This window comes from Podospora pseudoanserina, chromosome 5 (genome assembly GCF_035222485.1).
Source record: "Podospora pseudoanserina strain CBS 124.78 chromosome 5, whole genome shotgun sequence".
Lineage (NCBI taxonomy): Eukaryota > Fungi > Ascomycota > Sordariomycetes > Sordariales > Podosporaceae > Podospora > Podospora pseudoanserina.
Window position 1 is genome coordinate 4,208,813 of NC_085924.1, and position 22,585 is coordinate 4,231,397.

The 22,585-nt window shown below is 54.5% G+C and overlaps 6 protein-coding genes and 1 non-coding gene across 7 annotated transcripts; 3 read left to right on the plus strand and 4 right to left on the minus strand.

The window, feature by feature from the left end:
- Positions 1-1,513: 1,513 nt before the first annotated feature.
- QC764_0086360 (uncharacterized protein) lies at positions 1,514-2,440 on the minus strand (the record flags this gene model as incomplete). The annotated part of the gene is made up of 3 exons (XM_062940863.1): positions 2,042-2,440; positions 1,782-1,904; positions 1,514-1,530 (listed from the first exon to the last, which is right to left on the minus strand). Exons 1-3 carry the CDS (start codon positions 2,130-2,132, stop codon positions 1,514-1,516), a joined length of 231 nt encoding a protein of 76 aa, XP_062799709.1. The 5' UTR covers positions 2,133-2,440.
- Positions 2,441-2,784: 344 nt separating this feature from the next.
- Positions 2,785-6,226, plus strand: QC764_511550 (uncharacterized protein). Its single transcript, XM_062948374.1, has 2 exons — positions 2,785-5,284; positions 5,339-6,226. Exons 1-2 carry the CDS (start codon positions 4,697-4,699, stop codon positions 5,825-5,827), a joined length of 1,077 nt encoding a protein of 358 aa, XP_062799710.1. The 5' UTR covers positions 2,785-4,696; the 3' UTR covers positions 5,828-6,226.
- A 1,017-nt stretch (positions 6,227-7,243) lies between these two features.
- QC764_511535 (uncharacterized protein) lies at positions 7,244-11,540 on the plus strand (the record flags this gene model as incomplete). Its single annotated transcript, XM_062948372.1, is given in 7 exon segments — positions 7,244-10,133; positions 10,144-10,339; positions 10,397-10,440; positions 10,498-10,644; positions 10,702-10,810; positions 10,863-11,386; positions 11,394-11,540. Coding segments are annotated over 6 exon segments (1,038 nt in total). The 5' UTR covers positions 7,244-10,133; positions 10,144-10,272.
- Positions 7,517-9,364, minus strand: COX10 (Protoheme IX farnesyltransferase, mitochondrial; the record flags this gene model as incomplete). Its single annotated transcript, XM_062948373.1, has 2 exons — positions 9,188-9,364; positions 7,517-8,948 (listed from the first exon to the last, which is right to left on the minus strand). The coding sequence occupies exons 1-2, from the start codon at positions 9,241-9,243 to the stop codon at positions 7,517-7,519; spliced, it is 1,488 nt and encodes a 495-aa protein (XP_062799712.1). The 5' UTR covers positions 9,244-9,364.
- A 974-nt stretch (positions 11,541-12,514) lies between the features above and the next one.
- Positions 12,515-12,605, plus strand: QC764_0086400. Its single transcript has one exon. It is a non-coding gene; the product is annotated as a tRNA-Pro (tRNA).
- Positions 12,606-12,819: 214 nt separating this feature from the next.
- On the minus strand, positions 12,820-17,076 carry KIP3 (tubulin-dependent ATPase kip3). Its single transcript, XM_062948371.1, has 4 exons — positions 16,761-17,076; positions 16,655-16,694; positions 16,471-16,590; positions 12,820-16,417 (listed from the first exon to the last, which is right to left on the minus strand). Exons 1-4 carry the CDS (start codon positions 16,792-16,794, stop codon positions 13,258-13,260), a joined length of 3,354 nt encoding a protein of 1,117 aa, XP_062799713.1. The 5' UTR covers positions 16,795-17,076; the 3' UTR covers positions 12,820-13,257.
- Positions 17,077-17,437: 361 nt separating this feature from the next.
- QC764_511520 (uncharacterized protein) lies at positions 17,438-20,721 on the minus strand (the record flags this gene model as incomplete). Its single annotated transcript, XM_062948370.1, has 2 exons — positions 17,438-20,356; positions 20,413-20,721. The coding sequence occupies 2 exons, from the start codon at positions 20,719-20,721 to the stop codon at positions 17,438-17,440; spliced, it is 3,228 nt and encodes a 1,075-aa protein (XP_062799714.1).
- Between the last annotated feature and the right edge of the window lie 1,864 nt (positions 20,722-22,585).

The window sequence follows — 22,585 nt, forward strand, 5'->3', positions numbered from 1 at the left end:
GGTATAAGAGAAGGAGTTTGCCGTGATGTGTGGCGTCTTGGTGTTTTGTGGGGGGAGACGATGACGAACGGCAGCTGCTTTGAGTCGTGCGGGTGGCTTGGTGGCTTAACGGCGCGCTGCGTTAGCGCACTTGGCCAGTCTCTTGTCTGTTCTGTCAGCAAGAGCCCCCTGTCTTTTGTCTTCTTCGGGGATAACTAACCCGAGCCAGTGTTGAGGTCTGGGAATATTATCCCGCCATGGAGCGCCAGGAGCAGCAAGTAAGATGTCAAAGACGTTCGGCCGAGGCTTGCCGACATCCTGGATTGGAAAGGCAGTGAAGACGGGACTGTACTTTTGACAAGACCGATTCTTGATCACCTCGATACCCCGGATGACCTATGCCTGCCCGCGGCATCGGTGAGCTGAATCTGCCCGTCATGTTGGTGGTGCGGGGTCTATAAAAAGTCGAAACATCAAATGAGGGGTAGCACGCAGGTGAGGTGAGAAAGTAAGTAGTAGGTGTGAAGGCCGCCAGCCCTCAACCAGACTGGCCTTGGGAAACTCCTGGGACCGAGACCGACACCGAGGTCAAGAGACCTATAATTCTCGTGAAGGTTTCACCCCGGAAACCATCGGTGGCTTCGCAGTGCACGTTGGAGACTCTCAGTTGTGAAGTCGAAAATTGATACCGATTTGGGCGAGAAGACTCGAGATAAAGCCAATCATCATCGAGGCTCAGCTGATCTGCATGACCCTGTTCCAACAGTGCCCAGAGAGGCGAAGCCAACAGAGAGTACATAAGACTGCGTTTAGTCATGGCATACGGATGGAGAGAAGGGGAAAGTGAATATTGCGCGCCGCTCGCCAATGTTTGGAAGTATGGATGACAGGTGCCAACTTGCAGAAGGGTCACAGTGGCCAGTCTATTTCCGCCGACAAAGTGTCAATATCACCAAGTTCCAGACTGCCGGGTGTGATATTCAGCTCATGCATAATAGTATGAATCATGAAACGACGATTGAGATGCTGCAAGTGCCAGATCTGTATCGACCATATGGCTGGCCGAACGTTGTATATGCATGATGGTGCAGTCTTTTTGGATACCTACCGACTGCAAGTTTGACAAGAGACACAGCTGTGATAAATATTAGCGAACCAGGCGAGATGGTTCTTGTTACAAGCATGAGGTGCTGCTTGAATGCCCTTCCAGCTTCCAGATGGCCGTGCTGCTCCCGGTGTCCGGCCGGTTCAAAGTGGGGTTGTGTGACCGGCACCCGGCGACCAGTCCCGGCGGGGTGCCGATGGACCGGGCCGGTGTCCACTTCGCATCAGTTAGCTGCTTGTACAGTCTTGCACTGGCATAGCTCATGTCAAGTTGATTACATATGTAATACCAAGCCACTCTGTTGGTTCATTGGCGTAATCGCAGAACCAAAATAAACCCAAGTGCCGGCCGGGGTTTAGTCCAAGAGGATGGCAGTAAGGATGTGATGAGGCAGGGTTCGAACCAACAAAGGTGTGTGCGGGATTGATCTTATCTCCTGGCCTTATCTTGATAAGATTGCGGCGCGAGCATCCATTCAGAAGCTAGACTCACGAGACGAATGGTGAAACGGAAACTCTCGAGATGGTCGCACAGGATGTTGGTGAGTACAGGTTCGAGAAGGCAGGCCGGGCCCGAGTGCAGGAGTCACGGTCGTCGGCCGGCAGCCCGAGTGGTTGCGGGAAACCAAAAAAAGATGACGGGACCGCGAGCTCTCCCACGCATATCTGGTATCACGCGGGAGATTGACAAAGATGACCAGAAACGCAGCCGAGGTCGACGTTGGTCTCGCCCAGGTCAAAAAGTTTCGAAACAAAAACGTTTAGGGCCGGCCGCTCTGTCAGGCCGGGTCTTGACTTTGGCCGTTCCGTCAACTGCCGTGCTATGCAGGTGTGGTTGGGTCAGATGTATGTAGGTCGGGGGCAGAAGGAGTGACTACGGTATGTCGTAAAAGAGAGGGGCATAGTCAGCATTTGGCAGCGATGAAAAGAGTTGGTGGGGTTGTTGAAGGGTGGTTACCACAAGGTGTTCTGCCTCCTCCTGTTATGCTTGCGCCGCTGGGTTGAGTTGGAAAATATTCCCCGGAGGCGTGTGTAATTCCCCTTCCCATGGAGCTCGTACGCCTTGACGAGTCCAAGTCCCGGAACTACTCACATGTGAGGTTACATGAAATGGTATTCCGGGAGTTGCCCAAAAGAAAGTTGAGACGAGAATGAGGCGGAGTGATGTTGTCTTTGTTGACGGGTAGGTGCCAAAGAGGCAGAACGACTGGGCAGCCAGGGCCTGATGAGATGAGATGAGATGAGATGATTTGTCTGCATTTTGCTGGGCAGTAAATCCAATTTACGATCATGCCTCGGATTTTGGAATACTGTGTAAGAAGTTGTGGGTGCTTCAAACAGCAAGAGACAATTTGGGGGTCGCAACTGCCAAAGCATCGCATCTTGACGAGGAAGAAGCTTGGACCCCAAATCCATGAAAGACGGGATGGGGGGGGCAAGTGGAAAATCCTTAACAATTCTGCCGCAAAAATCAATGGCAGTCTGATAGTGAACGCTGTGCAACCCCCAATGCTACAGTGAGTGATGCTCCCAACGGTGATGATCGTCCCTTGCAGCTTTGTTCCTGCCGCCGACAGGGATCACTGATCTTGTGCAGCCAATAAACACCTAGCCAGTGGATCCGGAGCACGTGCGCCTTCCCAAAATTAGAGCGGGAAGGCAGGACGCCTGGACAAGCAAGCCCCACTCGCTACCCGCAAGATCGATCTTCCAAGCAATTTGACGCGCGCCTCTGTCCCGTCAGTCCCCGTCCGTCTCTTTCCTCTCATCAATTGCCCGGAGAAGGCAGCCAATCCCACAGCTCTTTTGTTTCTGAGAGCCAGATTTATTTCGTGTCATCTCGTCTACTGACAGCCGACAACACGCCTCCAGCAGATGGCAGTCCATACTGACTGGCTCGCCAGTTGAATTCCACCGTGTCGCAGGTTCCACGTTGGCGCTGTACCCCGCGGCTACCCACCAACATCACCTCTCCTCGCTGCCGGGCCGAATTACGTCAAAGATGTTTTCCACGGCTGCTGCTCTTCTGCTTCCGATTGTAACATTGCTACCGAGCGCTACAGATGCTCAGTCCCTGATAATCTCCTTTGCCGCTCTAATCTCGCGAGACGCTCTTTTGCCGCCTGTCGCGCGCCAGAGCTCAATGCCATTGTTTACCTTTCTCGATGCCTTCTTGGTGAGCAGTCCCGATCGGTGGGATTCCGGGACACTCTCGAGGACCGGCTGTTGGGCCTTGTGAGACCAGCCGGCCAGTCGCAGAATCGCCCGGCCGGATTTTGATCGCCTCCTCACAAGGCCATCAATGGCCTCCATTATCAGGTCCGGTGTTTTCCTTGTTTACGGGCAGTGTAAGGTAAGATAGGTAGGTGGTATTTGTTGGTTTTGGATTCCGTTGTTGTTTCTGACTGATATCCATCTCTCTTGAGACGGCAATTACGCAAAACCATGATGGATGTCGAGTGCGGCGAGAGGAGGCTTGGGTACCGTATGCACGAGGCTGGCGGTAAACTCCTACGAGCCGCTCTCTGGATGCTGGTACTATTTTTTGCACACGCCTGCATGTCTTCCGCTTCCCGCACCCCACAACAGCCATTCCCGCTTTGGGATGTTCTTCTTCGAGATACTTGTGTTCTCGCTGCATCTACGAGAGCTGGCGAAGTCACGGCACAGTACCGCACCATGCCCTAAGCGAACGGTGAGAGAGAGCCTGTTGGGTCCTCGACACCTACCTACCTACCTACCTTACCTACACACCTCATCACCGTTGCAAGTGTAATCTCGCGTTTTCTTACCTTCTCTCTTCGTCCTGTCTCTTGTCCTTACTGCCGCCAGTGGCCGGTGATTTCTCTTCTATTGTCACCTTATCCACGGACCCCCCAACCCCCAACCCCCTGTCTAGCCCCCAGGTCCTCTTCGAGTTAACCGCCCTACGAGTACTTCCGCGTGCTCCACAGGGTCTGCTTGGTAGCCGCCCGCTCTTCAAACAGACGCCATTTCGAAACCCATCAGCCATTGGCAGAGGCCGCTGGCCGCTCATCAAGGTCTTTCAGATACAGATGCGTAGTTTCATCAGTCCAAGCTTTCTTGTCACTATACTGCTCGTTTCAGATCTCCTACCCCGGTCTTGGGTGCCCTTCCCTTTTTGGCAACCAGAGATCAAAGCCTGGGTCTTATTCTCTTTCCACCCTTGTTTCTTTTCCGGTCTCCATCTTGAGCCTGAGATACTATAAGTCGACCGCCTCTCCTTCTCTCCTCGGCCGGCCTTCTCTAGCCAGTCATTCAGTCCTCGAGCCCTTCGACCCGCCTCACCGCGACCCCTTTCTTCTTTTTTTCCTCTCCATTGTTCATTTTGTCATTGTCAGGTTTTCCTACTCTGGTCTCATCTGGTTTTCTGGTCTCATTTGGTCTTGAAGAGTTTCCTCATCATCGTCTCCTTGTTGTCATCATCAAACTGGGTTGCCGGCCTACCTTTTCTTGTTATCGACAACAACAACTACAACATCATAAACAGACCCACGAAGCCCGCCTGATAGGTAATACACTCGACCCGGGCCAAACAGAAACGCAAGATCGTCACCGCACCAATAAGGACCGAGGAGGCGAAAAACATAGCATGCCCAACTTGACTCGGGCACCAAGCAGCAGCGGAAGCAACGCCAATAACAACAACACATACTACCATTACCCCGACGTCACATCGGCGCCCGACACAATGTCTTACTACCAACCCACCCGGCAGCTCTCCGGGTTCTACTCGGACCTCACCACCACCGCCGGCGGCAACCCCATGATGGCCGCTTCGTACGATCCCTACGCTGTCAACCCCGTCGGCCATGCGGTCCCGTCCCTGCAGATCTCCACCCACCACCAACCACCCCACATGGGCGGGCCAGTAGGAGGCACCCTTCCCACTCAGCACCGCGCTTCCTCGGGGGCGTGGAACCAGGAAGACGACCGCACCCTCCTTGCTCTGAGGGCGATGGGCAAGAACTGGAACCAGATTCAGCGGGAGGCCTTCCCGGGGAAGACGGGGAACGCCTGCAGGAAGAGACACGAGAGGTTGATGGAGAGGAGGGGACAGAACGATTTCGACAACAGGAAGCTGGAGAGGTTGTGCAAAGAGTACATGAGTATGCGCAAGGAGATTTGGCAGCCCTTGGCGGCGAGGTGTGGGGAGAAGTGGAACGTGGTTGAGATGCAGGTTTGTGTTTTCCCCCTCCCTTTCTTGCTTGTTCCAATACTGACAAGTGAAAAGTGCATGTCCAACGGCCTAAAAAACATCCAATCCCACGCCCGCGCCTACGCCCGTCGTGAGAGGTTAGAGACTGGCCAACCTTTGCCTTCGAGCTACGACGATGACATTGGGCTCGGGGCTCTCACTCCTATCGACGATGTGGCGGAACAGAGTTATTCCTCTCCTGAAACTACGGGGTCTACGGGTGCGCATAGCACTCCCGGCGCGGCGAGCAGCAACGGGAGCAGCGGGCATGGGATGGGGCATCACTATGGGGGCATGCCGCAGTATCATCAGAGTTATGGGCATCACACGGGGTATGGGCACGGGTACAGCAACAGTGTGTCGAGCACGGGGACGGCGTATGGTGGGCAGCAGCAGACGCAGCAGCAGAGTCAGAATGGGGGGCAGAGTCAAGGGGCGAGTCCGTATATGGGACACGGGGGGAGGTTGCCTAGCGTTGGGGATATGGGGATTGATGCTATGCTTAATCGGGGGCAGCAGCAGTGATTTGGTTTTCTCTTTGCCTTTTGGGATAAGGAGTTTTTTGGTCGGGGGTTTGGCTTCAAAAAAGGCGTTCGGGGGGTGGTTGGGTGAGTTCGGAATTGGGGTTCCGGATCGGGGTCGGGTTCGGGCTTTACTGTTTCTTCTTTTTTTTCTTCTACCTTTTTTTTTCTACTTACCTTTTCATCTTTTGGCAAGGCGTTGGGTTCCGGATCGGAGGGATTTTTCTTCTTGTCTCTTGTTCTGTCTCTATCAGATACCACACCATTCCTTGGCATTTTTCTTTTTTCCTCATAGTCATCACTTTTTCCTTTGTCTTAACTCCTACTTATCATGTCATGCTATATGCTATAGAGAAGAAAAAGGGGATGGATTGGATGGATTGGATGGATGGAATAATGGGAGGAAGAGATTTGAATGAAATGAAGAATTGTTATGTTTTGATCACTTTTTTTGGTATCTAACGCGGGTGGTTTCCCGCAATAATTGGCGAGAACCGGTGAGGTGTAAGTCGATTGTGGTGGGGGTTCTTGGTGACGAAGCGGCTGAGAGCGGCTGAGAAGCAGGTTGGGGGTGCAACAGCGACGACCGTTGGTGGGCGGGGGCGCGGACGGTTGCACGTTGGTACCAGAGTTCAGATTTGGAAATGTGGACCAGTGTGTGTGGAGTACGCACGTAGCAAAAGGCTCAGTTGGGACAAGTTGACTGTTGTGGAAAACGGCAAGGTTTGTTGATGGATGAGGTGAGGCGGTGGCACGGGGGAGAGACAGGGGGGAGGGGAGGGGTGTTTACATCAAAAGATTCGGTATCTCGGGCATTTGGTCAGGATGTAAACTCAGGTTCCAGTTCAGTTCAGTGTTCATGTGTGGCGATGAGACAAAATACCGTAATGGTGAGGAATCACTATATGGCAAATGTCTTCCTCGAAACGAAACAACACAAGTGTAAGATGGCGGCGGCGCGGTGGTGGGCTACTTGCTCCGCACGGCACCAAACGGGAAATAACACATTCAATGCATGCTGCGAGTCATATCTCGTAACCTCAAAAATATAATGAGCAGCGGGCGGGTATCTGAGTGAATCCAACCCGGCCCTCAGGCGGGTGTGAGACTGGTTGGTCAAGAAACATCAACTGCGGGGAATAACCCCCCAGCGCCAGGGAAGGAAGGCAAAGATCGCGAGGATCGGGATTATTCACTCCCCAGCGGCGGGACAGAGATAAAAGTAAGCTGGTCAAGTCCGGATACGCTTGCTGACCAAGGTGAAGGATTCCCCGAGAAGAACAACAATGACATAATCGGGCTTCTGGCATCAACATCCAGCTGTTGGTCCCCGAGATGTACTGCCCCAGCAACACACAAGACCCAAAGGAAGAGGCAAGATTGAGTTCTTACACATTTAGCCCCTCCTGCGACCTACCTTATCCAGAACCCATCATCGCGTTTTCTGCTTCTTGACCACAAACGGAGACCCCGTTCTGTCACCGCCCGCACATCTGACAGATGATCGATCATGCAAAGAAGAAAGTCAACATAGACAAACGCCGTGCCCATGCTTTTTGAAGAAAAATATAAAAAACATATCAGGTAATCTTACAATAAACTCTCTAAAGAGTCCTCGAGCTTTCTACACCAGGGCACCATTCGGCCTTCCCGAATCCCATCCCCAGTCCTGAAGAGGCAGACAACTAACCACCTACTCCTCCTCCTCATCGTAAAACTCTTCCAGTTCATCCTCCTCGGGCTCCCCCATCACACTCCTCCACACCCTGCCCCACATCCCCTTCTTCTGCGCCAATGCCAACACCATCACAACAGGCAAATGCCACACACTCGCCCAAAACAACCCCTTCGCACTCCCCTTGTGCCCCTCATGCCTCCAAAACTTGACCGCCTCGGCAACAAGCCACAAGTTGACCGGCGCGCTCGTGACAGCAAAACTCCACTCCGTCACCCCAGCCGCGCAGAGCCCAAGACAAATAGGAATAAACACCAAGCTGTACCTCAGCGCAACCCTCGAATTCCTCGCCGGGTTCGTCCAGGCCAGCATCCTCAACCCGGCAGCCTTGTACTCCTCCCTGATGCCCCACGACAGCGGCATAAAGTGCGGAAACTGCCAAGCAAACAATAAACTGGCAAACAGCCACCCTCCCAAGCTGGAGCCATCGCTCGCAAAGAGGAGCTCCCTCCACGTCCCATCGGCCGTCGCGCTCTCACCCGCAGCGGCAGCCCAGCCCATCAGAGGTGGGATACCGCCTACAATGGCGCCTACCCATGTGTTGAGCACGGAAAGCCGTTTTAACGGGGTGTACATGCCGGCGTAGATGGCAATGTTGCTCGCGCCGAGGAAGGCAACGGTAGGGTTGACGCCCCAGTAGAGAGCCAGTGTGCCTGCTGCGCCGCAGCCGACGGCGAACAAGACGGCCGCTTTGGTGGTTAGTAACCTCCTGACCAGCGGTCTCGCTCGTGTGCGGGACATTTTAGCGTCGGTGTCTGGCTCGTAGAGCATGTTGAGCGCGTTGGCGGCTGCTGAGCAGAGGGTTGTGCCGGTTGTGAGGAAGAGGAGGGTTAATGGTGAGAGGGAGGGTGTGGCAGTCGCGGCTGTGGAGAGAAAGGCCGGGACGGGGTATAAAGCGTAGGGGACCATGGCTGAGAGAACAACCAAGACTGTCAACCGCGGTTTCGAGAGTGACAGTAGAGATGATAGCTTTCGTCGGAGGGAATCGGCTGGATGTTGGGCTGCTGCGGCAGCGAGAAGGGACGAGGCGTCGGGCGCCATTGTTGCCGTCGGGGCATCGCTGGTAGCAGATGAGCCGCCCGATCCGGCTCCGGCCAGGACGGCGGCATTTCGTCTTTCGGCTTGCCGCCTCCGGTGGGGAAGCAAGGTGCTTGTGTCGGTCACATCGGGCGTCGATGCTGTCGGAGCTACATTGGTGCCATTGAATCGAGCCAAGAGGCCGTTCGACACAAAGTAGCCGGTCCGTAGGGGGGTAGTGTTGCGCGGTTGTGTTGACCTGGTAAAGAACCTCGCGGGGTAGTTCGGGACAGGCCGTTCGGCTCCTCCTTTCAGGAGGGCGCGCTTGGTGCACTGCCAGCACACGCTGTTGTCGAAAACACCAGACCGGAGTCTGAGACCGGGTATTGGCGGTGGCATCGTCGTTCAGGTGCCGGCTCGCATCGCCATCGTCGCCGTCAATTGGACCTTTTTGGGTGAAACTCGATCACCAGCTCCTCTCCAGCTTCAGCGTGAGTGGCTCGCTAGTATTTTTTGGCCCGCGCGCCAAGCGGTTGTGTGGCAGCTGATGTGGCTGATTGCGCCCCGCAACGTTAGCTTTCACTGTGGCTCGTTTGGGAGCTTGGGCCTCACCTGGAACAGACAATCGACGTCATCTCTTTTGATGCTGAACGTTTTGACAATTCCATCAAGACCCGAGCGGCCGCTGAATGCGCCTACGATGGAAACCAGAGGTGTATAAGCAGACACCCCCTCGGTCCTGCCTTTAGCCGCGCGTCCGGAAGTTATGAACCCGTTATGCAGTTTGATCCTTCAACTCCGAGTTCAGGAGAAAACAATGAACAGCGTCTACACCGCCAATCGCACCACAGCAATCTCGGAATTCCATCCACAGTCCAAACAGTTGGTCCCAGGAGTCCGGTTTGCCAGCTTGACGGAAACACAGCACAGGAAGATGCGCGCGATCATCATCTGCTTGCTAGGTATTCCATCATCATCATCATGCCATGATGGTTAGACCCCGTTGTTTGTCTGTATGTCGCAGGGCCATCGCATCCGAGACCGACCACAGTGCGGCTGGCTAAGCGGATACAGCTCCCGTTCCCAGCAACGGCCTACGATCACGGCCCAACAGCGATCTGGCGTTACATGGCCCAGCTGGCCCAGCCCGTGGCTTTTTGACAGGCCTGGTCGTACCAATCCCGGCAGTTCGGATCTGGGCGTCACTTAGAAAGCTTCCGAGAGGACCTGAGAGCGAGCTCGGATTCTGCAACAACACAAGTGCCGAACGCCACAAAAATATTCCTGCCAAGATGGCAATGCTTCGGGATCTCGAATGCCGTGCTAATTGTTCGACATTTCTTTTTTGATGCCTGCGTCCGGGTACGAAGCCCGAAGCTCCGGAGGGTGGGTCCGTCTTCGGTCCGCAAATTGCGGGGGCCCCCGGAGCGGCATCCGGCACTACGGCTGCAACCCGAACGTCATCACTGGTTTTGGTCTGGTGCTTGCCAACGCACTTTCCCCGCTCATCCAGTTTGTCAGAAAATATACCCGAAACTGTCAAGATTGGCTGGGTTTAGTGACTTGCTGTCGTCAACAACTTCATTGAATGATCAATATTCGCGGCTAGGTTCTGTAAAGTCCAACTACTTGCTTGATTATCACCGACTCCTTATTTCCACCCCCACGTCCGCCCCCTCTTGCACCCGAACCCAATCATGACTAGCCTGCTCGATGAGCTCAGGGGACTTAGCTCCGTTGCTTGTGACACTCTTGACGCCGAAGGTGAACATCCCAGGTCTCCTCAACACACATTCTCACTGACCTGATTCCCCTGTGTAGTCGCCTCCAGATTCGGCCCATTTGTAGATTGCACCTCCAATCAAGTAAGTCTTTTCAACATGGAAACATCCCACCAATCGTACTGACAAAGATGTGGATAGGCCATAGCATACAATGAACTCAGCAAACTCGACTCAGACGGCAAGCTGGTCTACCAGCAACTCATACACGAGTCCATCGAGGTAGCCCACTGGATGTTTGCCAAACAATCCGACGCCACCCTCGAAGAGCTCGCCGTCGAGCTCATGGTATGCTCTCTCCCCTCTCTTTCCCCCCTTCCCGCAATAGAGACTAACACCCTCAAGATGGTCAACCTAGCCCTCCTGATAGCTCCTCACATCACCGGCCGTCTGCACATCCAGACGAACCCCAAGCTAGCTTACTCGACAGCCAAGACTATCAAAAACGCAGAACGTACGTGTTACCACATCCTCCCTCAAACGCTCAAATACTGATTTCAGCATAGGAGTCCACTCCCACTTCACCCACCTCTCCCCCTCCCTTTCCCCCAGTAGAATCTGCATCAAAATCCCATCCACCCACGAAGGCCTCCTCGCATGCCGACACCTCGAAGCAAAGGGCATCACCACCCTCGCCACGACGTTGTTCTCTCTCGAACAAGCCATCCTCGCCTCTGCGTCCTCCTGCCGGTATGTAGCCCCTTATGTCAACGAATTAAAAGTCCACTTTGAGCAAGGGTACGTCGACCCGGATAGGAACAACTCCCTTTTTCTTTGCGGGGTGATACAGGAATATTTCCGGAGGAGGGGGGTCGGGAGGACGGAGGTGATGGCGGCGAGTTTTGTGACGGTGGAGGAGGTGATGCAGCTTGCGGGGGTGAGGAATTTGACGATTTCGCCTGGGTTGTTGGAGGTGCTGGCGGGGACGAAGGTGGAGGGGTGGACGGGGGCGACGGTGGGGATGGTGGGACGGTGGGTTGGGGGGAGGGGGGGGTGGGATGAGGGTAGGGTTAGGGAGGTGGAACGGGTTGTAAGAGAGGGGGATGAGGGGGGGGGAGGATGGCTTTTATGAGGGCGGAGGGGGGAGGGCGGAGGGGAAGTTGGTGCAGGCGTTGAATTTGTTTGTAGGGGTGCAGGAGGGGTTGGAGGAGGTTGTTAGGCGGGGGGTGAAGCAAGGGCTATGAGAGGGGGGCGGGTGAGGTTGTGGTGAGTGCACAAGGGTTGATGGTTAGCTCTGAGTGATGACGGGACTGGGCGAATAACATCCATGGCCCCATTCAACTTCTCAGTGTCTTTACTGGTGAGCGGCGAGGCTATGTGCCGAGTACACGAAATGAGAAGCCCAGAACCTCCTTCATGAACACCAATCCTCTCGACAAGTTGGTGAGCCAATCCATCGTCCCAGATATCATTTTCAGCCTCTGAGCCAGCTAGTCAAATTCCCGATCCATGTCTCGGCTAGTCAACACCAACTTTGTGACCTTTCTCCACATTCAAGTGTAAGTTGCCAAAAAGGCGCCGTTGTGGCACAGTTGGGTCTATCAAAAACCAATTAACGCCAACAACATTCCAGCTGCATCTCCAATTACAAGTTGAAATACTCGAAATTACAGAGCTGAGATATCTCAAACTAAAGCCTGCAAAAACTTGCAAGCTGAACCAATTCTTGTGGCACGGTTCACCTTGGACCTTTTGACGCCTCTACTAGTGTAAGTGAGCTGACATGTTACACTGGCGGGGGCGGTTTCAGGGTGCTTTGCCGTATGCGTATTGATGTTCTTTTTAAGAATCATTCATTCAGGTCCTCGCCTTTGACGTGCGTTTTCGAAAGAACATGTTGCCTCATTATGATTGATGAACCAACCAATAGCTTAAGGCGGCTAGTGACAAACCTCGTTGTATGAATGAGGTCTTGATTGACTCCGTTGCACCTAGTCCGAATATTCCCCAGTCTTTATATCAATCGACAATGCTTAGCTCCCCACCAACTTGAGGCTGAAAGGAAAAATCGAGAGCAGCACTATCTGACCCTTCAATTCGCACCATCCAAGTCTGCCTCCATAAAAACCCCCCAAAAAATGCAACAGGACATCACCATCTCTCAAAAATAAGAAAAAAACTCCTCCAAAAAGGAGTTCCTCCCTAAGGGAGGATGGTCGGGGCCACCCGGGGATTGAACCCGGGACCTCTCGCAAGCAATGCTGTAGGGTGAACCCTAAGCGAGAATCATACCACTAGACCAGCGGCCCTTGTTATGTTGTGTTTTCGTTCTTCCAAACTTCAACTTTTGTGGGTGGGTGGATGGCGGCGAAGGGCTCCATCCGCATGCATTTGTGGAGTACTCGGTATGAGTCAGTCCGAGTTGCTTCTCTTGGTTCTCGGCAGTCTCAACAACAACCACAGACCAAGCATCTGGAAAACCAATCTCATGATGTAAAAAGTATCACCGATGCAGTGCGGTGTCACCTCCCAAATATGTTAAATGTATGCACCAATCAAATGCGCTCAACATTAACTACAAGTCAACACACACACAACACCACACAAGCATCATCATCAAACCTCAAACTTCATATATCATCTACTTTACACCTCCCCAACCCCATAAACCATACACAAATTCATCATCAACCCTTGCTCTCTCATAAAACAAACGCCACCCCTCAACCCAAAATAAGCAATAATTACTCACCCCAAACCATCCCCCTTCGCAAAGCAATAATGCAATAGTGTGCGCATGTTGATACAACACAGAAACACACCCACCCCAACCCGTCCCATGCCCCTCAAACTAATCAACACCCTCAAACTTTGTACCCAGTCCGGTCTGGTTCATCAACAAGCAAAACTCCTAAACTCCCAATCACCAAACAGAATCCCCCTCGGTGATATGCAAACCCCCTACCGCCAAACCATACTAGGCCTACTCCTCAAACTCCCCCCTCCCGTCCTCGTCCCCCCATCCTGAGCCTGTCCCGAAAAAGCCTGAATGGTAACCCTTCTAGCTTTCCCATCCCCAATCCCCGGCAGTCCATCAATCCCCGGAAACGCCGGCCCCGGCTGCCTAGCCCTCGAACTTCCCGGACTATGCCCCGGCCCATCCTTGTTCCTCAAACTGCCACCACCCCCCATATTCATCCTCCTCGCCTGGCCCTGCGTGAGCCTACCGTTCGTCCCCACCGAAGCAACAGCGCTGTTCAGGCTCAAAAACGACAATTCCCCTCCCTTACCCGGGGGAGAGCAGCTGATAGGCGGCGACCTTCTCCTCTCCGCGCTCCCGCGGCGATGGCGCGAGATGCCATTGGATGCGGCGGCCGATGTGGCTGGCCCCGAGCACGACAGCGATGCCCGGTGTCCCGATACTGACCCCACTGTCGACACGCGCTTGGCGTTCGAAGAGGCGGTGCCAGACATCAGAGACAGGCGCTCCTTGCGCTTGTGCGAGTGCAGAGCACTTCTGATCTTCAGCGGGTCGAGGGTGGACGACTCCGAGTCGGAACCCGAGCCGAGCGATGCTCTCGGTAACCTGGAAATGCCCGATGGCGACAGGCGCTGGGGCTGTGGCGGCTGTGGAGACTCATTCTCCTGCAGGGTAGAAAGAATGGAATTATTGGAAAGTTTGGGGCTCACACTTCGGTATTGAGGAGGCGACAAGCTGTTGCCTGCTCTACTTACGGGAATGCTGCGCAGCGGCGACGGTTTATCCTCGACATCGCTCGATCCGGTCAAGTTCAACGTAAAGGTAGGCGGTGGTGGTGAGCTGGTGCCAATCTGTGACGTGCGGGACTTGGAAAGGAACCCAGCCTGGAATCGGTTCGTCGAGGGCTTGCTGACACGAAGGGTCGATACGTCGGGCAGAGACATGATTGAGTCGTCATCATTCGGAGATTCGCAGGCTGTGGGTGCGGGAACCGGGGCTGGGGCTTCCTTGGGCGGCGGCGAATCCGGGTGGTTGAGGTATGAGGGAGCCGGGGGAGGAGCCGGAAGGGACTTTTCGGTGGTATCGATAAGGGAGGCCTCGGCCGGGGAAGAAAACTTCTGGGGCGTCTTCTCGAAGTCAGCCAGGGTTCCATCCTCCGTCTCGTCATCGCGCCAGCGGACAGAGTTCTTCTTTTTGACAGGCGTGAAAGACACACCCTTCCTGGCGGTGCCGACCTTACGGCGTCTCGGGGATGAAGCTCTCATCGGAGAAACAAGTACCTGCTGTTGCGCTGTCGACAGTGCGGCCAGACCTAGGGGCGCCGGGATGGGTTTGAGGTTGTGGACGCTGAGCGACTTCTTACGCTTGGGGGTCCCGCGCTTGGTGGGAGGGAACAGCTCGACGGGCATCATGGATCCGTCCGGCTTGACGACGTGGGAGGCTGCCGAGTATCCGGTTTCCAGGAGACGGCTGATAATCCCCTTGGCGTGAGTAATGGCTTCTTCCTCACTCATGTTGAGCGTCTCAGACAGCGACGACAGAATCTCAAACTGAGCCGTCATCAGGACCTGGAGCACAGCCACATCACCGGCCTTGTCCTGCTCCAATACTTCCCAGTAAGCGTCCCGCACAAATGCAGTCTTTAGTGACTCGGCTTCCCGTGTCAACGTGTCTCTCTCCGACGTGTCAGCAATCCCGTCGCCCTTTGGTAGCTGCCCGAGACTGTGGTGCAGTGCCGAATCCAACGCCCTCTCCCAGTTTGACCTTTCCATCTTTTGCCGGATATGATGTCTGCTGCTTTCCAGCTCGACCAGAACCCCGTGCGCCGTCTTGCGCATAGCCGACAAGTTGGACGGCATCGCATCCTCGTCACCCCTGGAATCGCACACAGCATCGAAAGCAGCAATCCACGCTGACAGGAGCCCGCACCTTCTTTCAAAGATTTTGAGCTTCTTCATCATGTTGACCTTCTCCTGCCTCTCCTGCGCCGCATTTTCATATGCTGCACGCAGCCTGGCAATTCCTTCCTTGACAATCCCATCCCGCTTGTCCATCTGCTTTTGAAACTTGGTGAAGAAGATCTTCTCGGCATCCTTTTGCTGCGCCTTCAACTCATTAATCATGGCCATCTGCTCATCAATCTTGACCAAAAAGTCCTTGACGTGGCGGTTGACGTTGAAGACATTGCGGGTGACCTTGGTCTGGATGTTCTTTGCGCGATTGGCATATCGGAGTGTGTTTTGGGTCTCGTCAAAGTGCTCACTCGACGGGCTGACACACACAATCATGACCGTCTTGCAGTTTCCACCAAGAGAGAACTTCAAGAGACGTGTGAGCTTGCTGTTGCGGTAGGGAACGTGATTCTTCTTTCGTGGATCGCACAGCGCATTGATGCAGCTGCCGAGCGCAAGGAGTGACTTGTTGATGTTGGCACCCTCGATCAGTCTTTCTCCTCTGTTCTTGGTAGCACTGGCGCGCTCACTTCCGGCAAGATCGATGATGCTGAGAGTAGCCATGGTATGTGGTTCGTTGATATCGGCATTGCGGTCCTTCTGGGCGATGTTGATTTGGAGCACGGCGTGGGATCGGGACGAGACGGCGTTGGCCGCTGTGGGCGATACTGTGCGATACTCGTTACCCTGCACTATCATATCCATAACCTCCTGCACGTTGTTCGGGCGGTGGCTGGTGAGACCGGGCACCGAAACAGCCTGGTTCGAATCCTCGCGCAACATCAGCCCTTGCTTGCTCCCGCCCGGCACCAACAGATCGCGGATCGTTTCGTTGTAGATTTCGAGGTAAGAAAGGGTGATCTCGGTGTGCTTCTCATCGCTGCGGTCCTGAATCTTTTCGAACAACTCCTGCATTGTCAAGAAGATGATACCCGGCGACTGAGGCGTGCCCGTGATGGTGTGTGTTTTGCCACAGCCCGTGGCGCCGTAGGCAAATACCGTGGCATTGTATCCGTCCAGAACGCTGTCCAGCAACCCCCTGGTTGTTCCTTCGTACAAGTCGGCCTGCGTCGCATTTTCGTCGAATACTCTGTCGAAAGCAAAGACTTGGTCCTTGACCTTCTTTCCGCGGGGAACGACTGATCGGGAGAACTTTTGGACAGGGTTGTCCTCAGGCGGATCGAAAACTCTGCAGAGTGGTAAGCTCGAGTGTAGACTATCATCATGTTTGTTGGCACGTACAGGCATCTGTCGTCGACGACCTTGATCACTGATCTGAGCCCACGTTGGTGCAGTTTGGGAGTGGGAGCCGCAGCGAGGGAGCCATCGCCAAGAAATACTGTGCTATCGTCGTTCCTGACTCTGTAGGGGAGTTTTGTCAGTTTCGAGACTCGGGCTGCTCGAGGGAGGGGCCAGATATGCTCACAGTTGCGCAGCTTCTCGAATGGTGAAAGGTCGCACTCGCACTAGTTCCCGTCAGTAGGTAAACAAACACCCAGCCCACCAACTCTTCCCTCCGGTGTGTGCCCTACCTGCGACCATAATAGACGAGGCATTGGGATCCATCCTGGGCCCTCTGGATGCCAGCCGCCCTCGCAGCGCGGGCGACCTGGCAGAATGTGGGACAACAAAGCCGTCAACAAAGGCCCCTCGGTAGTTTCTCGTTCTGGCGGTGTGTGGTGGTGGGTGGGTGTATGTGATGCGACGAGATAAAGTTAAACCAACAAGAAAAGAGCGGAAAGGAAAGAAAAGGCACCGTTGCCTCTGTCGAACGCAAGACTCCCAGAAGGAAAGACAGGCGACTCCAGCGAAGGAAAGGAAAGAAATGACGTCCCGGTCCTGGCTTCGTTTCTTCCTTTAGGTGTCTGAGGCGGCTGTTGATTGGCGCATCTGGCTGTTTTGGACGCTCCACTATTTGGTTTCCACGGCGACGTGGCTAGTGCAGTCTGTGCTGGCACCAGCCCCATGTTGGCCCCGCCGGCTTCAGGCACAAAGCGCCTTGGCACCGCTGGGCACCTGACGACACTTGGGGCCAATTGCTTGTTTTGACTGCCTGAGGCTTCACTTAGACCAAATTCACAGCTGCCTTTTCAAGATGACTTCGAGTAGGTCTCATTTACAACTACGTATACAAACAATCATACCATCCCCGCTCCCCTTCATATACTCATGTCATCTTTAACCATTAATCCACCAGCCAACACCCCCCCTAATGCCCATGCCCCCCCTTCGAGTCCCCCTTCCACCCCCCAATAGTATCAACCTCATTCAAAATCGTCGTCCCATTATACCCCCCAACCTCATCCCTCCCTACCGAAAAGCTCTCCGGCGGCCCAAAATAACTCTCCCTCACCCCTCCCACATCAATCACAACCTTCTGCACCACCACCCCCGGCATCAACGCCCAGATCCTCAGCGTATACGCCCCCTCCCTCGGCACCTCAAAAATACTAGTAGTGTACCGTCCCCTAGCACCCCAAACCTGATCCGCCACCGCATTCTGCCACCCAGCCGGCATCCCCGTCCCCACCGTCGGCCCAACAGGCCTCACATTCACCACCTTTTCGTCTCCCCCTTTAGGGTACAACGCCACGGCATACTCAAGCGGGTTGTAATCACCTAGATAGTTCAGCGCCGGGGAGATGTAAAGCGTGACATTAGCAGCCGAGTGGTTGCTGAAAAAGTAAACATCGTACTCCAACGCCGGGGCGGTCTCAACAGTAAGTTTCTCCGTGTTGAGGGGCACCATACCCACACCTGAACCAGTTCGGCCAAAGTGAGGGAAGACCTCGTACGTGACGTTATTGCGGTTCCATTCCGACTCTTCCTTGGGGGGGATGATGGCCTTGAAGTGGGAGCCCGAGATCGAGACGTGGCCGTCCGACTCGACGAAACCCTCTGTAAAGTTGGAGGGGAGAGAGCGGAGTTTGACGGGGACGTTGACGCGGGGGAGACCGAAGCCGTATCGGTCCATGCCGCGGCAGGGGGTGGTGACGTTGATGGGGACGGTGGAGGAGTTGATCTGGGGGTGGGCCCAGTCGATGGTAATGTACACCCTGGTGTCGGCCGTGTCGGGGCCGACGGTGCCGTTGTACTGGGAGAGCTTGACCCACGGTTGCCAGGGGGAGGCGGTCCAGGCGCAGTCTTGGGTGCCGCGGGAGAAGACGTCAAAGTACCTGGTGATGGGGCCATAAGGTTCCATGACTGGGACGGAGAGCTGGTTGGCCGAGTTGGGGTGGTACTTGTCGTCTCCCTGGACGGTGGCGTTGGAGCCCTCGACACCGATACCGACGTGGCCAGCGAGGGAAGCAAAGTCGGTTTGGACGTGGACCATAGCAGGGAGGGTGTTCCTCATGGGCTGCTGCCAGTAGCCATCAAAGCCGAGATGCGTCTGGTCCATGAAATGCTTCCACTTTCCATCCAACAGCGCGTCCCATCTCCTCGTCAGGTTGGCATCTTCCGAAGACCAAGACAAAACCTCCGAAATGACCTTGTTCGCCGCGTTCCTCTTCTGGCCCGAGTAAAACATATTCCTCGCGCCCCCAATCTGAATCTTGTTGACGATCTCCCCCGCCATGATCGGGTGAAGAATCGTCTGGAAAAACGTCGGCTGCTGCTCAACCGGCAGATCATCATAAATCGCCTGAGCCTCCTTGTGCAGCTCCGCCCACTGATACAACACCGCATCCGCCTCCCCGTAGTTGATCTGCGAATACACATGCGGCTCGATCAACTCAAACTTCCTCCTCCCCGCCAACATCCCATACCTCTCCAAAATATCCCCAATATGCACCGCATGCTTCGGCCCATACTCCCTCGTAGCAAACAACCTCGCCCACTCCTCCGTGCTATCCTTATGCCACCTCTTGTAATCATACGCCAGATCAAAGTAGTGACTGATCGGCACCTCCAAAGCCTTCATGTCCCCCACATTCACAATCCAAATCCTATCCGCCCCCCTCGCCGCCGACAAATGCATTTGCTCCGTCGTCTTGCTCAGCTGGTTCGTGTTAATCCACTTGTAACTCCTCGTATCCCCCACGTAATCAAAGTGATAATAAACCCCCGCACCCCCCGACCGCTCCGTCTCATTCAACAGCGGCAACCGCCTCACATTCCCCCAGTTATCATCCGCCCACAAAAGTGTGATATCCTCCGGAACCTCCAACCCCGCAAACAGATACGTCATGACCTCCTTGTACAAACACCACGCCTGAGGAACAGTAGTAACATCCTCCACCTCGAGCCCCTCAGCCATAATCTTCCGCTGGTTGTCCACCAAAACGGTCAACATCTCGACAATGTGCTCAACCCCCAACCCCTCAATGTGCGTATCCCCCGTCCCCCTCATCCCCACAGTCCACAAGCTGTTCCTCGCATAAGGCTTCGCCCGTTGAACTCCATACCGGAAATACTCATCAATCGTCTCATTATTCTCATTATACGCCCACGGCAACGGGTAAAATTTCCCAAACTCATTCTGCGCCCTCATCAACGGCTCGGTATGGCTCGTCCCAAGCACAATCTCAAACGCATCCGCCAGAGGTTGGTTCCCCGGGTCATCAACCATAAACATCGTCGCCCAAAGCGCAGGCCACAGGTAATTCGCCCTGTTGCGGAGCAAGACCTCAAAGATGAGGCCGTAAAACGCCGGGCCGTAACCAGGACCGTAAGGGGTATCCTCCCAGTGGGAAGCAACCCAGTTGGTGAGAGCGGGCTGCTCATCGTTGAGGAAAAAGCCGCGGTACTTGACTGTGGGGGAACCCTGCACCTTCTTGTTCTTGATGACATAAAGGTTCTTGCTCTTCTTGGGCGGGGTGTCGGCCCAAAAGTACCACGGGCTGACGCCGATTTGCTCGCTGACGTCGTAGATGCCGTAGATGGTGCCGCGGGGGTCGGCGCCGGCGATGACCAGGGCTTTGGCGATGCCTGGGATGGGGTTCTCGACCACCTGGCTGGTGAATGCTTCCCACTTGCCCTCCGTCTCGGAGACGTCGACGGCCCCCGAGGCAATGAGGGCGTCGATGATGGCCGAGTGACCGATAGTGCCGGCAATAATGACAGTGTCGGCCGGGGATGGGTCAGAAAAGTCTGGGCCGGTGAAGTTGGCTGTGCCCAGGGTAGAGAACTGTGACCTTGTCAGTATATTAGGCCCTCATTTCTCGAGCTGTTCTGACGACTCACAAAGGTGTTGTTCTTGTTGTTGATGGGGTTATACGTGTACGTAATCGGGGCCGCGCCAGCCTCGCCATTGCTGACCGTGTAGTTGATCCCCGTGACCCTGCCGAAATCCCGAGCAAGATCGTGGGCAGCACGGACAACACCCCAGTACTCATCCGGAGCCACAAGAATCTGGCCCGTAGACACAGATCCGCCGGCAATCTGGAGAACAGAACCAGTGGCATTAGGAGAAATAATGCGTTCCTGGCCCAGACCTGCCACCACGGAGCTGAAGGCGAGCCAAAGGGCTCCCTTCACACCCGTAGCGAACATCTTGGATGACGAGCGTAATGTTCAGACCGGGATTGCTCAGCTACACCCAGGAAAAGGGGCAACAAGATCGAGATAGGTGAACAAGCAGGAGAGGCGAGGCATTCCCGGGGAAGGTACACCGTACACGATATAATATACCCAGCTTCCTGGATATGCAAGGCACCGAACGCTCCACTGGGAGGCAATATGGCAAACCACATGGCCTCGCATGGCCCAGAAGGGGTATGTTGACCGGTTTTCCTGGGTAAATAGATTACCCACGAGCCACCTCCTCATGGCGAGGTCGTATCCGTTACCCCTCCAAAGGTAAAATGGTATACCGGTGCAGAAGAGTGCAACCGATCACTATTGGAAACTACCCGTGGTGTAATTCGCCTCTAGCCATCACTCGATATTGGACAAATACCAGCGCTGGAAAGCCAAGAATATGGTAGAGACCTCCCAAGACCCGGGTGACGACGGGATGGCGGGTAAAAGGAATCATGAGCGGAGATCACTTGCAACTCGCAAGCTAAGCCCTGGGAGACATCGACGACATCACCAAGGTCCTCGCCAGCCACTCGAGTACCGCGATCAAATGACTTGGCAATGGTAGGCGGAAGTGCGTTCGCCGTTCCTAGGGCCAACGGCTTTCCTCGGCACCGCTCTTCTAGAAGGTTATTCCCGCAGCCCGTAAGACAAAAAGGTGGGGGAGTGCTAGCCAGGAGCGAAGCAAGGTATATGTCGTAGTACCTTATGCATGTTGAGTTGAGATGTGCTCATGAGGGGATGGCGGGGAGTAGATCCTCTTAGAAAATTGGAGACGGGTCAACAAAGCTAAAAATTGAGCTGAACAAGTGGTAGGGACTTCGATGCTTTATTCGACATGGACTCTGGGTCCTCATTTCTAATTCGGGAGCCTAATCCCATACTGCTAATTGTTGTGAAATATCGACAAACGGGAGGATATTAAAGCAATGAAGAGTTACCCATGTGAAAACTAATTGGAGAAGGCGGACGGCGGACGGCTGAGTGGAAAAGGCGGAGGCGGAGACGTGAGGTGGTGCTGTGGGGTTGGGGAGGCGGGACTCGCAGAGTGACGTTGGGCGTTTAGCCGCCAATTCCATGTCTTGGCTCACATCGACAACCATTTTAACCTTTCGGAAATGGCAAGACGACACCAGTTACCGGGCTCACTCGTGGGCCGGTGGTGAATGTGATGCATCCGATGCCGACGAGCTGCTCCTATGAATGGTCCAGATCGACAAGGTGGACCGTGGAGGTGCTTGTTGTTGAGGCATCACTTCCTGAATCGGGCACGTCGGGTGTGCTGGTGTGTTGTTTGCGACGGTGGAGGTGTCGAACGACTTTGCCAACGGCCTTGTCGGATTTGTGTATGTGGTTGTACACCGGTATGTAGTATGGATGCGTCCTCCTTGCATTGTGCTCAATGGCAACCAAGTTGACATCAGAGCTGGGCCACGGTCCGGATCCCGAGTAAGAGACCCTTGATGGCTCAAAGTTGATGGGCACATTACCTGAGTAACCGGTGAATGTGCACCTCGGTCGGTAGATGCATTCATAAACTTCCTCTCCTGAGCACCATTAGCAACGAGCCTGGGAAATGGCAGACTCACCCTCAAACACCAGGCTCGCGTAGCGCGGATGATCACGTTGGGAACTGAGTACTTTGAGTCGGCATATGTAAACCATCATAACGCGCTATGCCATTTTCTGTTCTTAAATTGATTGATACATAGAAGGGAACGTACCTAACAGTTCCCACAAGCCCGCCCATTCCCAACGTCTCTAGACCCAACAAAAAACATACAGCTGCAAGTGCAGCTGGAGGTTCAAGGTGTATGCCGGTCTCGAGAATTTCCGC